This window comes from Ipomoea triloba, chromosome 9 (assembly GCF_003576645.1).
Source record: "Ipomoea triloba cultivar NCNSP0323 chromosome 9, ASM357664v1".
NCBI lineage: Eukaryota > Viridiplantae > Streptophyta > Magnoliopsida > Solanales > Convolvulaceae > Ipomoea > Ipomoea triloba.
In genome coordinates, this window is record NC_044924.1 from 31,445,127 (window position 1) to 31,461,149 (window position 16,023).

General features: G+C 33.4%; 3 protein-coding genes across 5 annotated transcripts in view; 1 reads left to right on the forward strand and 2 right to left on the reverse strand.

The window, feature by feature from the left end:
• Positions 1-16,023, forward strand: part of LOC116031004 (putative pre-16S rRNA nuclease) — a 518,904-nt gene that overhangs the window by 177,505 nt on the left and 325,376 nt on the right. The window lies entirely within an intron of this gene.
• Positions 3,035-4,861, reverse strand: LOC116030993 (polygalacturonase-like). Of its 2 annotated transcripts, XM_031273414.1 has the most exons (5): positions 4,526-4,861; positions 4,345-4,444; positions 3,947-4,236; positions 3,582-3,810; positions 3,035-3,481 (listed from the first exon to the last, which is right to left on the reverse strand). In XM_031273414.1, exons 1-5 carry the CDS (start codon positions 4,792-4,794, stop codon positions 3,263-3,265), a joined length of 1,107 nt encoding a protein of 368 aa, XP_031129274.1. In that variant the 5' UTR covers positions 4,795-4,861; the 3' UTR covers positions 3,035-3,262. The 2 variants fall into 2 exon arrangements, with proteins under 2 accessions (XP_031129274.1, XP_031129273.1); XM_031273413.1 differs by having other exon boundaries at positions 4,345-4,861.
• Positions 10,785-12,366, reverse strand: LOC116030995 (polygalacturonase-like). The gene is made up of 4 exons (XM_031273417.1): positions 11,902-12,366; positions 11,492-11,781; positions 11,142-11,370; positions 10,785-11,003 (listed from the first exon to the last, which is right to left on the reverse strand). Exons 1-4 carry the CDS (start codon positions 12,346-12,348, stop codon positions 10,785-10,787), a joined length of 1,185 nt encoding a protein of 394 aa, XP_031129277.1. The 5' UTR covers positions 12,349-12,366.

Genomic DNA, 16,023 nt, shown 5'->3' on the forward strand with positions numbered 1-16,023 from the left:
TGAACCAGTCTTGGGCTTGGCCATCGAAGGTCGCGAAGAAATTGTATAGTACAAGAAAATAAAATTGTACTACATACTAGTTATAATTTTTGACATACGATTAAAGGCTTAGATTTAACAAATTGGCATCCATGAAATACATATAATTAGGGTGTGTTTGGTTCACACATGGGAATCGGAATCGGAATCGGTATGTGTATCAAATACTTGGTAAGGATAATGGATTTTGGTGAAAGTATTTTGCACGTTTGGTAGTAGGGTGCAATGGAAATGATTATTAATTCAATTAATGGGGTATTCCAAATCCATAGTAGTATTCTAAAACCTATCAACCAAACAATAACAATCACTTTGACACCCATACCTTATACCAAAACCTGTCAACCAAGCACACCCTTAATTTTTCATCCCTAGCTTGATTAATTTTTAAAAAATTAAGACAATGAATACAAAAATATGAAAGAATTCTTTAGAAGACTGACCATATATACAAGTCTTTGCAAGAATTTGGTTAAAACTTTGAAAGAAAATTAGATGGGAAGCAAGTGCATTATCTAAGATTTAGGCACATATATTCAGCATTAAATCAATACATTATTGGTCATTGGGTTCCAACTCCCAAGTGAAATTGTCAAACTTTCTACTATTCCTAACTTATGAGACAGTATTACGGATCCTCATCATTTGTAATAAGACATGTTGAAGCAATAAATTTCGAACTAATATTAATCAAAAGTGACTATGAAGTCCGGTGGTATATCAAACCATTCCGAATGATATAACCAAGCTTCATTTGCTTTAGCAAGGTAATGGGCGGCTTGATATCTGTCTCTACAAAGGTACTGAATCTCACAATCAGTAATAGAAGATATGAGATATCTGCACTCAAGGAGACGAGGATGACAGAGCCTACATAGGTGCGGTCAGCACAATTATCTGATGAAGATATATAAGTTGGAACAAAGATTGAAGCAATCTGACTCCGCTCACCTAAGAAATTATTCAACCATAAATATTACACTTTGATTTAAAAGTATTGTATTTGTCTAAAAAACTATTACAATTTTCCTTATAATTAACAAACACTTTATTTATAATTTATATTATTATATTTTTCAGAATAAGTATTACGGCATTTTAGTCATGGTCTAACCTGTCTTACGACCAAAAGAGACTCTTCTTCTTCTTCTTCCTTTTTTTTTTTTTTTTTTTTTGGGTATAAAAAGGCCTGGAGGTTGTAGGTCAAAAAATGAGCCCATTTTATTTTTTAATGTTTAATCTTAAAAAATAAAATCAACTTTATACCTTTAATTTATATCAACTCGGTTGCATGTGTATTGTCCTCCTTTTATCATACTAAACTTTTCAACTCTTTGTTTTTCTTCTCAAACATTTCCTTCAGTTTTATATTATTTATTATTTAGTTATGTTTCAATATGAAAGTGTTGAAAATGTTTGAGGTTTGGGTAATGAGCATGTTATTACCACCCTACCTATGCGGCTATGTCTGCCTGCCTAATTCATATGGAAAAACCAAAACGCTTTCTGGTGCCCCAAAATATTGAGGGTGTGTTTAGTTCGCATATAAGAATTGGAATCGGTATCGAAATCGGTATCAAATACTTGGTAATAGTAATAGGTTTTGGTGAAAGTATTTTGCATGTTTGGTAGTAGGGTGGAATGAGAATGATTATAAATAGTTGAGGAAGAGGAGGAGGAAGGGAAATGAAACCCTTATTTTATTAGGGAATGGATTTTGCAATTAAGAGGTAATCAAAAACACATAATAGTGTTTTAAAAACCTGTCAACCAAACAATAACAATGGCTTTGATACTCATTCCTTATAATTAAACCTGTCAACCAAACACACCCTGACTCAGCATCGGCATTATAATATTATATTGCGTAGGTCAACACACACCAAATTAAAACTAAACTAGTTACAAAAATATCGTCATATATACTCCATTGCGTCACAATTGCATTATTATTACTATTTAATTTCTTCATTTATATGAACATACCTCATATAGTCATATCCTTCGAAAAGTTGTATGATCTCTAAATGAAACTCCATTGAATTAAGTATATTCTGCATGATATATGTTGAAACTCCATTGAATTAAGTATACTCTGGTTTGCATGATATATAACATATAAGAGTAACACTATTCGCATGAAATTTAGGTTTTTTACAATTTTTTTTTCTGTGTGACGGAGAGAGAAGAGAGATTGGTGAGGTTCTTTTGCTAACATGATTTTCCGTCCAAATTAAAGTTTTTGTAAATATTTTTTCTTTTCTTTTTAAGGTGATGGTGCGCATTCACCAATGTTGCCTAGTGGACGCATACAGTTGTTGGGTAGTTGCCAATTAACAACCACTTTTATTTTTCCTCTTTTAAAAGCTGCAGAAAACTTGACCAATAATGTGATTGCTCTAAAGTATTGTAATTAATTTTCATATCAAGGTTCCTATAATTAGTTAATCAGTCATCACAAAATAAAATCAGTAAATAATGGAATTAATTAGCATGTGAAGGAAATTTTCTCCCTTATTGCTTGTAACTTGAACGAGATCAAGGAGACTATGGCCCTGTTTGGTAAATGGTTGTTGGCTGATTGAGTTGGCTGTTTGGGTTAGAAGGTTTGATTTGTTGATAATATTAGCTGATTGTAGAAAGTTGTTTGATAAACTAGCTATTAACTGATAACTGTTTGGTATAATTTCTTTTCTCAAAAAGCTAATTGAAAAGGCTGTTTTGAGTAGCCTTTTGAATTTTAGCATTTTGGAGTTACAAAAAGCTTATTAACCAAACAACTAATAGTGGTCAAATAAGCCAAAATTGACTGATTATTTACCAAACAGGGCCTATCATTTTAGCTTTATTCATCTCTTATGTTTTGTAGTTTAGTACTCTATTACTTGATACATGAACTACGTGCCATTGTACTAACAATTTTTGCGGTCGAGTACATATGGGTAAGTTATTCATATGTATATTGTAATATGATATGAAAGGCAAATAAAAAGTATTGATTCCAAATTTTACAATTATATTAATATATTATTCGAAAAAGCAAACGTATATATAGTATTATTGTGAGTATATACATTTTTGTACGTATAGACGTAAAGCCAAATGAGGCTAACATAGACGCCAACAGCTTCAACTATATATAAGTGACAAATTATATGAATTACTTCAATTATATTCAATCATCTGAAAATTAAAGCATGTGTGTATGTATATTTTGAAGCGCTTAGAGGCAGCTCGCCGGCGTAACGGAACCGGAAGACGTCCCTCCGGCGTTAGAGCATGAGGCTTGAGCCGGGTGATTTTTGTACGTCAAGTTTACATCGTCCAACGTTATGCCACGGCACGGTTGTGTCTTGCTGCACTCGAATGTCATCGCCACTTGCGTCGCTGATGTACCATGTATGTCTTTATACTTTATGTTGCTTATCTTCACGCCCGAGCCCTGTCATAATTAATCATATATAAAACATGTTTAATTAGCATCATATCATATCGGATGGAATTCGGAATCATAATCAGCAAGGTTGTTAACTATGATTGACCTGATGAGGACAATTTTGGTTGTTAGGACAGTAATTTTGGTCGATGATGATGGGGTGTTTAACGTTAGACATTACTGCGTGTTGGAAAACAACATTTTTCACAAATCCATTGCTTGGCCTTGCCCACGTTTTGATCCTCAACCCATTCTGAGTGCCGGTAAAGGTAGCGGTTTTAACCGTCACATTTTGTACTCCAGCCTCCTGCTCTTTCCAACCTAAACTCCCAATGCTGCACACAAACATATATATATATATAAGAAAGAATCCTTAATTAAAAGATTATTCATTTGTAAAGTAAAGGCCGCAATATAATGGAATGAAACTATATTGTTTGTTTAAGAATATATGTTTTTAATTTGACGGACCTGATTCCGTGGCCGGGGCCGCAGGCGATGTTTTCAATCCACAAGTTGGAGTTCCCAGGACCGATGGAGATACAGTCATCACCGGTGCCGATGTGGGAATTCAAGATTGTTACACCTGTCGACGACTGCACGTGGATTCCGTCGGTGTTGGGGCTGTTTCCGGCAGCCGAGACCTTCACTCCTTGTAACTTGGCGTTATGGCAGCTTTCAATGCGAATGTGAAACTTCTGACTGTTTTGTGAACTTAGTCCGTCGATAACAACGTTGTTTGAGTTGTAAAACGCCAGTGTCTGTACGTAAATACGTATGTATTTACCAAAAGTTAGTAAAAAAAAAAAACCAAACCTAAAATAGCTAGTATAAATCATTAGATATATGGTTGAAGATTGTGTACGTACCCCAGCTCCATCTGGACAACTCTTGGAGGAGCTTTTGCAGGACCAAAGAGCAGCACCCTTGGCGTCTAGGGTTCCGCCCACAATGGAAACTCCGCTCACCCTTACAAATTTGATCCAATTATCAGCCTTTCCAATAACATTATAGTCAGATGGGGCAACAATTGTTCCATCTATTTCAAACCTTATGGCCTTGCTCTTGCATGTTTGGCCTCCAAATGTGATCGCACTGCCAAGCAGGAACCTTCCCGACGGGACGTTAATGGTGGCCGGGGAAGTGGAGGCACAGGCAGCCGTCCATGCGGCCATAAAGGCCTTGGTGGAGTCAGTCTTACCATCGGGTTTTGCTCCATAGCTTTCAACGTTGTACTGAGCATTGGCTGCTAGTGTACATGTTACGTACAAAAAGGTCATGAAGACAAGTGAGAAACAATATTGTTTGCACACAGCCATGTTTGTATGTATATCACTATATGATGATGGATTGTATGTATTGTAGAGAGAGAGGGAGCAGTGGTGAGAAGTTGATGAAGGGAAGAGGGTATTTATAGCAAACCATGCATGCATGCAAAGATATAAGCATTATATTATTAGGAGTGTGTATTCTAGGCACACTAGACTTTATTTTTCCTTCTCCCTATATTATTAGGAATATTATCATTTATTATTTCTATTTTGATTAGGACTCTTTGTATCCCTATGAATAATTTTTTCGTAAATACTGTATATTTTCGGGTATTCAATAACAATATATCCATCCGCAATTATTATTGTCCAGTTTATTGTTCTCATCAGCGCAGCATGTGCATGTGTATCGTTTATCATTTGTCAATGTTTAACTAACAATTGATCATTATCTGTCATTCTATGCTGCACCTTCAATTCATTTCTTTATGTAGTTATGTATGAATCACCTTAGGGTATAATATCATATATATATCCTTTGCTGCTTTGCTTATTATTATTATGTATAAGTTATAACTTAACAAGACAAGATTAACCGCTTAACACGGACTACGCCAAAATTATAAAAACAAAGACACAAGTACAATATTACTTCTTTATAGTTGCATAGTATATTATATTCAATCATCCGCCTAACAATTCCATCACAGCATTGGGGCTGCTACCATAACCCGCTCTAATATGAATGGTCAATATTAAGTCTTTACCATTATACCAAAAATTATAGCTACTATAGTAAAAATACAACTTTATTTTTTTTTTATATTTGCCTAGCAATCAACAACGCATTTCGATTGATGGATGTTAGATTCAACCCTCCAAGTCTTTGTCCAACCAAAGAAAAATACTATATATTATATTAATAATATGAACAAGTGGAATCAAACCAGATGAAAAAGCAAGAACAAATTTCAAACCCAATCTTAATTTATCACCTGCAGCAAACCATATATAACTATATAAGTGTTTATCCACCAAATGATTATATATAATTAAAATTTCATCCCTAGTTTTAATTTATTAACTTTAAGAGTGACCAATGATCATATATATTCAGTATTACACTAGTCAATTCATTTTAAATACATCTTTATTTAGTTCCTATTCTATTCTAAATAAGTTTAATGTATCATGCATGTCAAACATTAAACCATTAACTCAATTAACCTAAATGCATGAATAATTTCATATTACGCTATTTATTAATTCATCTACGACGTGACTTATTTTTGTACTTAATAAGTCCAAGACTTTATGCGACCTAATATTCGCAAAAAGTCATTTACAACAGTAGCGGATTAGCTGTTTTATACTAGTGGATTTATTTTTTTTAGAGTGTCTAGCTTAAATACGTCAACTACATTTTTTTAAACCATGCTAAATTCAAAACATATTGTATCCTCAAATGTAGGTTATGAGAAAATATCACCTTAACTAAACTAAGTTGCATGTGTATTGTCCTTCGTTTTTCTTACTAACCCTAATTTTCAAATCTCGTTGTTCTTCTAAAACATTCCCTGCAGTCATGATTATGTAGTTGTTTATTACGTTTCAAAATGAAATTATTGAAAATCATTGAGGTTTGGATACTAAGCATGTTACTAGCTAGCAGCACCCTAGGCATGCTTCATGCCATTGCCTAATTCGTATGGAAAAACCAAAAGGGGCAATGTGGGCAGAAATGCTGACAGTTGTATATATATCCACAGCACAAGCAGCAGAAAGTCAACAGACAACGAGATTAGTTAATTCAACTAGTTACGATAACGTTACGTTACCAAATTCCTTTTATTTGATTGGTTCACATCACTCGCCCTAAGAGCCCACAAAATCGTGAAAAGGTAAATCACAGTAATTTAACCGCCTCTTAAGTGAGAAGACCATTGCATGGTGCTCACAATGAGCTCACTACATTAGATTTTTAGATTTAACTCTTACATAGTAACTGTCAATTCAAGTCTCAATCTTGCGTCTTTACTTGCAATTTATTATCTAAGTAACATCTGAGTTGCATGTGCGAATAATGCACGAACAATTTGATTTCTTCAATTGCTCAATAATATAGCTAGGGGTGTCAAAGCGGGCCGGCCCGCCCCATTAGGCCCGGCCCGCTGCGGGCTTTTATTTTCGCGGGCTTATGCGGGCCGGCCCGTGAAGCCCGCGGGCTTGGAAGTATACAACCCAAGCCCGCCCCGCGCGGGCTTGCGGGTTTGGCGGGCTGGCCCGCGGGCCTACTAATTAATATTAAAAAAATCTAAAATTATATATTAAATAATATTTAAAATAAAATATATGATATTAGATTAATATAATATAACAAACTTCACACTGTTCACAGTCCACTAATTAAAAAACCACCAAAATCATTAAATTATAAAAACATAGAACACAATAACGCATCAAACAAGGGAAACAACATAAACAAAGTAAAAACATTCCTACATTTTATTATACATTAGGAATTTAGGGCAACAGTTACAGAACAGACAACATAATATATATCATCTATAATTAATAATTAATTATATATATTAATTTTTTTTAATAGCATAATTAATAATTAATTATATATATTAATTTTTTTTAATAGCATGGCCCGCGGGCCGGCCCGCATATTAATTTTTTTTAATAGCATGGCCCGCGGGCCGGCCCGCGACCCGCGCGAGCTGCGGGCTTCCGCGGGCAAAGCCCGTTAGACCCGCTAATTGGCGGGCCTTCTTTTTGGAGGCCCTAGCCCGCCCCACTGCGGGCCGGCCCGCGGGCTTCGGCCCTACTTGACAGCCCTAAATATAGCCTTGAATTAGGCAAAATCACATTGAGGAAAAAAAAGTCAACCAAGCTAAGAGCTAAAAATAATAGCACATGAATTAAGTAAGGTACTAGTTTAGGTCAAAAGTTTGATTCACTTATCTATTTTAGTCCCTTCTATATTTGCGTAGCTTTTGTTATTAGCAAAGTAATACACTAATACATACTACATATAAAGTAAAGAGGTTTGAGTCATTTAAGAGTTTGAATTGGATGCTTAAAATTATGCACATGTAACAATGTCTTAAGAGAAGTACGTGGAGATTTGTCTCAAATTGCCGGAGACTAATTGAGGTTTAGCTTGATTAATTGTACTGTATCTCGGATGCTATAGACACCAGTGCAACGCACTAAAAAAAAAAAGAAAAAAAAAAGAGGTAATACTATACACATTACACGAGTAAAAATTTTACCATACGTATTGACTTACTAGTTTTTCTTACGCGCGATACGCAAAAAATAGGTGTCCAATATTAGTATTTTATATTAAAATTTTAAATTTATTTGAATTTTAATATAGTAAATAAAAATAAAAATAATAATAATAATGTAAAATATTTTTATAAATTGAATATTTATATTTTAAAAAATAGCTAACATATAACTCTAATATTTAATGTTTTTTTAATACTATTGACTCTATGACAATGTAGTATCTGAGGCACAAAGTCAAACCTGTGACCTCTCACTTGGAGGGCCACAGCTATGCCGCTTGACCACAAGGTTTTTGGCATATTTAATGTATATATATTATTATTATTATTGAAGAAGATAAGAAAATATATGGTGCATGCATGTACATAGTAACAATAGTGGAAAAGATAATGGAAGTTATAACGGTAGGGGTATATTTGTCCAAAATATTATGTAGTACAATTTTTATAGCATAATGTACAAAAAAACTTAACGGAAAAAATAGGCATAAATGAGGCCAGAAGTATAACCTTCATTTACATTTATTATATTTTTAGATATATCATGTTGTAATTGATGATGACTATCATTAAGGTGCCTTGATAATACTATTAGATCTGCAATCCGATGTGTTATATAGAGTATATAAAAAGTAGTGTATGTGGTAGATGTAAATTAAAGTGATATGTTTAATATTAATATCAAGAGTTAATACCAACTAAGAACCCTCGAGTTTGATGATTTTGCCATTTATAGTCTTAAACTTTTAATTTGGATTTTGTAATCCTCCGAGTTTCAATTTTTGACCTTCTGTGGTCCTCCCGTTACTTAGAGACGTTTGCACCGTTATTTTGAAATGCTACTTCAGGTAGCTTTTTAAAAAGAAGCTAGGAGCTTTTTAACTTTTTTCCATTTTTATCCTTAGTATTTTTAATAAATGACATCATTTACCCACCTAACTAAAACCCTTTTAGCCTTTTATCATGAATATGTTTGATTGTAATTTCAGTTTAACATTGTATGGTATTTGAACATTAATTTTTGTATAAACTACTTTTATGAATTATAAACATTTTGTTTTACTTTATATATTTTCAAATATATGTTCTAACTTTATATTTTATTAAAATATATTGATTTTATTATTTTATATTTTAATATGTAAACAATATTGATTTTATTATTTTATATTTTAATATGTAAACAAACCTATTTAAATTTAAAACTATTTAAATTTTATGAAGATGTCATTTTTAGTCTTTTTATATTTATCAATTTATCAAAAAGCTAATTTTACCAAACACTTTTAAGCATAACAGCTAGCTTAACATCTTTTCAAATTTCAGCTTCGAGCTTATAGTTTTTCAGCTTTCAGCTACCATTTCAGCTAGGTTTGCCAAACATAGTCTAAATAACCTATAAGCTCTATTTTGGTAATGTTCTCAAAATAAGCTAGTAGCTTAAAATAAGAGCTTATTTTGAAAATGCTACTTTAGATAGTTTTTCAAAAATAGGCTAGTAGCTTCTTAACTTTTTTCCACATTCATCCTTATTATTTTAAATAAGTGACATCCTTTACCCATTCCAATTAAAACTCTTTTGACCTTTTCTCTTCAATATATTTCGTTGTAATTTCAAATTAACATTTGCATTTGAACAATAATTTTTTGTATGAACTAATTTTATGAATTATAAACATTTTGTTTTACTTTATATATTTTTAAATATATGTTCTTACTTTATATTTTATTAAAATATATTGATTTCATTATTTTATATTTTAATATTAAACAAACCTATTTAAATTTAAAACTATTTAAATTTTATGAATATGTCCTTTTTAGTCTTTTTACATTTATCAACTTATCCAAAAGTTAATTTTACTAAACACTTTTAAGCATAACGGCTAGGCTTAACAACTATTTAAATTTCAGCTTCGAGCTTATAGCTTTTTAGCTTTCAACTAGGTTTGTCAAACATAGCCCTACAGTAAACACAATGACACACATGCCTAAAGCAACCACACTGAGTCACAAGTTTAAAGCAAAACAATGGCACACAGGCCAACCTAAATCATCTAAGATATGAAGGAAAATAATACAAGTCAAGAAATTAAAGACAATGGTATGTACCACCAATACCACTATGTGGAACTATTCTCAATTTGAAATATTAATGTGTTCCGCACCAATTAAATATATGTACACATTTTCTTTTTAAAATTTTTATGGTACGTAGACACACAATTGATCTGTCATATTAATGTTTGAAGCATCATCTTAAACTCCGGGTGGACCGGGTTAAAGAAGCGGAAGACGTCTCATAAAGCAAAGTCATTGATTTGATTTCCAATGACAATTCACAATTGACATTGAAGATGGAAATTCAATTTGTTTCAAAATAATATAATATAATAATAATAGTAATAGTAATAATAAAAGATGAAAATTCAATTTTGCTTCTAATATTACATGTATTTGGATGTCACAAATTTGTCTAAATTATTGAAATTATGATCCTAATTAATTAGAAACGTATGGTATGAGATGAAATATAAATTTGTAATCCCAATTAGAAGTGTTAGGTTTCAAATTTTGAATCAATAATCAATCAAAAAGCAAATGTATGTAGTATTACATTTGTAGCAAGCTAAGGCCAATTCAGGCAAACTCAGACGCCAATTAACAAGCTAAGCTAGCCTCAACTAATAAGCAACAAATTATATATATTACTTCAATACAACCATCTGAAACCGCCTAGAGGCAGCTCGCCGGCGTAACTAAACCGGAAGACGTCCCTCCGGCGTTAGAGCAGGAGGCTTGAGCCGGGTGATCTTTGTACATCAAGTTTACATCGTCTAACGTTATGTCACTGCAGGGTTCTCTGTTGCTGCAATCGAACTTCATCGCCACTTCCGTCGCTGATGTCCCATGTATGTCCTCGTACTTTATGTCGCTTATCTTCACGCCTGAGCTCTGAGATATTGAATCAGAAAACATATATGTTTAATTAGCATCGGAAAATTAAAGGAGATTTCATTTTCTGTTTTCGTTGTTTTTAAGGATGATGGTGGAACAAGCAAATTAAAGGAATATAATATATGCACGATTGACCTGATGAGGACAGTTTTGGTGGTTAGGACAGTAATTTTGGTCGATGATGATGGGGTTTTGTACGTCAGACATAACTGCGTGTTGGAAAACAACATTTTTTACAAACCCATTGCTAGGCTTTGCCCAGGTTTTGATCCTCAACCCATTTTGAGTGCCAGTAAAAGTAGCGGTTTTCACCGTCACATTTTGTACTCCACCCTCCTGCTCTTCCTTACCTAGACTCCCAATGCTGCACAGACAACATAAAAATCAATCCTTAAGATTAATTAATTATATTCAACTGAAAAGGCCACCGTGCGCAATGGCATAAAAAAATACTCCGTATGTAATAATTTAAGAATGCGTTTGACCTGATTCCGTGGCCGGGTCCGCAGGCGATGTTTTCGATCCACAGGTTGGAGTTTCCGGGGCCGATGGAGATACAGTCGTCGCCGGTGCCGATGTGGGAATTCAAGATTGTTACAGCTGAGGAGGATTGAACGTGGATTCCATCGGTGTTGGGGCTGTTTCCGGGAGCCGAGATCTTCACTTCTTGTAGCTTGGCGTTGTGGCAGCGGTCAATGAGGATGTGAAACATTTGGCTGTTTTGTGAACTTAGTCCGCTAATAACAACGTTGTTTGAGTTGTAAAACGCCAGTGTCTGTACATATATATATATATATGCCATCATCAAAAATTAGAAAAAGGAAGATTATGATTCTTGATATATATATATATATATGGTTTGATGAAGTTTGTTTAATTTGCGTAAAGTAAGTACCGTAGCCCCTTGAGGGCAATTCTTGGCGGAGTTTTTGCATGCCCAAAGAGCAGTGCCTTGGCCGTCTAGGGTTCCGCCGGAAATGGAAACTCCGGTCACCTTTTCAAATTTGATCCAATTACCACTCTTTCCAACCACATTATTGTAGTCGGATGGAGCCACAAGCGTGCCATCCATTTGAAATGAAATGGCATTGTTCTTGCATGTTTGCCCCCCAAAAGTCACACTCCCAACCAAGAACCTTCCCGCCGGCACGTAAATGGTGGCCGGAGCGGTGGAGGCGCACGCCGCCGCCCATGCGCCCACAAACGCCTTGGTGGAGTCAGTCTTACCGTCTGGTTTCGCTCCATAGCTCTGGACATTGTAGCTACCACTGCCTGCTGATGCAAATGTTACGTAGATGATAAAGCTGAAGACAAGTGAGAAACCAAGCTTGGAGACTGCCATGTTTTGTAAGTTTGTATGTATATGATGATGGATTGTATGTATTGTAGAAGGAGAGAGAGTGATGAGAAGTCAGTTGAAGAAGGAAAAATGGTATTTATAGGCATGGGTGGACGTTTAAGTTGGGTCTAAGAAGTTGAACCATGTACAAATTAAATCGTGTCTTATTATTTATCGTTTAGTACGTATTGGGCAACACAGTCAAGTCAAATATTTAGTTTAGTAATTACAAAATTCTACATTTGAGATAGTGGACTATATATTCACTTTTTATTATATACTTAGTAAGTGTTATTATATATAAATACTTTATTCAAAATATAAAATATGTAAAATCAGCTGTCTACTAGTGAGTACCTATAGTGAAATGAATAAAAATGAGTATTCAAGATGCATGTAAATTTTTATTAACTTTTTAAAATTTAAGACAATGGATACAAAAATAAATGTAATTGATCAAACAAGTCTTTGCAGGAATATGCTTAATTAAAGTGATGTGAAAGGAAATTAAATGGGAAGAATATAATGCACAAAAGTTACAGTACTAAAAGTGTATTATATAAGATTTAGGCACGTATTGAGCATTAAATCAAGACATTGGATGGGTCCCAAGTAAAATTGTCAAGCTTTCTACTGTTCCTAATTTGTATATTCATATGTATGCAACGTTGACTACATTATTAAGCAGTAAATTATGCCGCTTAAGTAGTTACATACACTAGGCCCAAACGCTTATTACGCCACCCAAATTAAATGTAATAAATTACATTGCATATTTAGCATATTAAGAAAGAAAAGAATTTTATGAACAGATACTATATTGTAACAGAGTCAGTTGTACTCAACAAAAAAAAAAAAAAGGAAAGAAAATGATTTTAACCAGCTTGGTTGGCGTGGGTGGTCGTACACTCTCATCTCTTAAGAGAAATCGAGAGTCCGAACCCCCCTTTGTATAAAAAATTAATATGATATGTGCCGACCTGGGACTTAAATGGTATCTTCTACAATTAGAGTCAAAACCTTTTTCGACTCTGTTACAATGTTGTATCTGTTCATAACTAGCTACTTTCTCAACCTGCTCAAACCTATAACCTTCCATTTGAAAGAGCATTCCATGCTACTTAGATCACAAGGTCAAGAAAAACAAAAAAACTTTAAAATTAAAAGGAATGTAGAGGGTACCTCTATATTCATGTGGAAGAAAATTAAATAATTCTTAAAAGAAAAACATTTTGATGGGATAAGACCCACCGGTCAAGAAAACCAAACCGGTAGCCAAGGACAATTGACCCATTGGTGAGGTCTAGATAGAGATAATAGATTGTTAGGAATAATAGCATAAAATAAATTTTGATGGTGCATGTAAAATAAGTTGTTGGTCCCGAATGTGAAACAAAATCTAGTGAGAAGGGGGTTAGTCCCCCTTTAGACTTTGAAAACTATATATATATATATATATATTTTAAATATTAGATTTTTAAAAGACTTGACAGGTTAATCTCTAAACAACACACCAAAGTATTATATTGAGATCTTAATAACTAATTAGAAGAAAAAAACTAATATAATCTTGATGATTTTCTAAAGTTTGGGAAACACAATGGAAGTGTCCATCTTGTTCTATATATGTTTGTAAAAGATTTTTAACACTTTGGTTTTGTGATTCAGTAGAATTTAAAGATTAGTTTGAAAAACACCAAATAATAAGTTAAATGCTAGAAAGTAAATAAGTATACAGATAGAATTAAAGAGAGATTTTATAACAATTCTAGAATGATGTAATTTCTTTATTCCACTCTACGATTTTTTTTTTTATTAAGGATAGAAATTCACTAAGCAGAGTTTCTCCAAATAAATACAATAGTGAACTACTACTTGTACTTTGATCCCTAAATCCATCACAAGACCGTTAATTTTTCACAAGTTCCACCAACTTTCTACTCTAGCTAGCACTTTCTACTTCTCTAGCTAGTAGGTAAAGTTACGTAACAAATACTGCAACCAAAGGTTGAGTCGTCCTTCAATATAATTATGGACTCTTGAATATGTGATTTTGGTCTTTCTTGTGAGTACTTTGAAGTTTGAACTGTTAAAGAGCTCTTGGAGTTTCAGCACTTAAATATATGTATCTCTTTATTGTGTAAGATTTTTACTAGTTTCAATTTTTTTAATCGTTTTCTATATATCTTTACCTTGAAAAAAAAATCTTTAACTCTATTTATATTTGGAATTTAATTATCCTTGGAAGAGAAACCAAACTCATCCCTAATTTTATTAACAAAAATAAATGTGAGTATCATATGTGATGGAGATGCATGAAAGAATAACTGATGAGAAAACTAAGGTTGCGTTTGGTAGACAAGTTTTGGTATAAGATATGGATATCAAAGTGATTGTTATTGTTTGATTGACAGGTTTTTAGAATATTAGTATGGGTTTAGAATACCCCATTAATTGAAAAACTCATATCCTTATTAAATAAGGGTTTCATTTCTCTTTCTTCTTTTTTCCCCAACTATTGATAATTATTCTCATTCCACCCACTACCAAACATGCAAAATACTTTCAGCAAAACCCATTGCCCTTACCAAGTATTTGATATCTATATCAATTCCAATTCTCATGTGTAAACCAAACACACCCTAATTATATATCACAAACAAGTCAGTCTTTTGCAGGAATTTGGTTTAAAATATGAAAGAAAAATAAGTGAAAAGAATATACTGCACAAAAGTGAATTACTGATAAAGTGTATTATCTAAGATTTAGGCACGTATTAAGCATTAAATCAAGACATTGGATTCAAACTGAAAATTTCAAACTTTGTACTATTCCTAATTTTGAAATCCTATGTATGAACATTGATTACATTATATATTAAGCAGTGAATTATGCCGCATACGTAGTTACGTACATTAGCTAGCAAGGCCTCTCCTAAAACTCTTCCTCAAATAGCTTATAATTATTAGGTGTCATAAATTAGTTGACCGCATTTGTACATTTAGGGTGCGTTTGGTTGACAGGTTTTGGTATAAAGTATGGATATCAAAGTGATTGTTATTATTTGTCTAACAGGTTTTTAGAATACTACTATGGGTTTGGAATAACCCATTCATTGAAAACATCATACCCTTATTAAATAAGGGTTTCATTTCCCTTCCTCATTTCTTCCCCAACTATTAATAATCATTCCCTTTCTACCCAACTACCAAACGTGCAAAATACTTTCACCAAAATCCATTACCCTTACCAAGTATTTGATAACCATACCGATTCCGATTCTCATGTGCAAACCAAACACACCCTTATTAAAGACTAAACTATCTAATGAAAAATGTCATTGTGAACACAAAAAAATTGAAATATATATATATATATATATATATATATATATAGAGAGAGAGAGAGAGAGAGAGAGAGAGAGTGAATATCAGGTGCGGCCGTGCTCTCCCGTGCGGTTCACACCACTCAATGTTACGAAACACACCACTCAATGTTAAGAAACACACCACACACAAATATGCACTAATATGCATTGCGGTGTGTTTCTTAACATTATGGTGTGTTTCATTGTGGTGTGTTCTCTTAACATTGAGTGGTGTATTTCGTAACATTGAGTCGTGTGTGACTGCACGGGAGAGCACGGCCGCACCTGAACCAAAAAAAAAAAAAAAGATA

Bases quoted from the DNA above. Each gene is read 5' to 3' on its own strand.
- LOC116030995 (XM_031273417.1), bottom strand. From the start codon at position 12,348: ATGGCAGTCTCCAAGCTTGGTTTCTCACTTGTCTTCAGCTTTATCATC. The intron at 11,782-11,901 runs GTACTTACTTTA...ATATATGTACAG, and splicing joins ATTGCCCTCAAGGGGCTACG to ACACTGGCGTTTTACAACTC. The intron at 11,004-11,141 runs GTCAATCGTGCA...TCAATATCTCAG, and splicing joins ACCAAAACTGTCCTCATCAG to AGCTCAGGCGTGAAGATAAG.
- LOC116030993 (XM_031273413.1), bottom strand. From the start codon at position 4,794: ATGGCTGTGTGCAAACAATATTGTTTCTCACTTGTCTTCATGACCTTT. The intron at 4,237-4,344 runs GTACGTACACAA...ATTTACGTACAG, and splicing joins GTTGTCCAGATGGAGCTGGG to ACACTGGCGTTTTACAACTC. The intron at 3,482-3,581 runs GTCAATCATAGT...TAATTATGACAG, and splicing joins ACCAAAATTGTCCTCATCAG to GGCTCGGGCGTGAAGATAAG.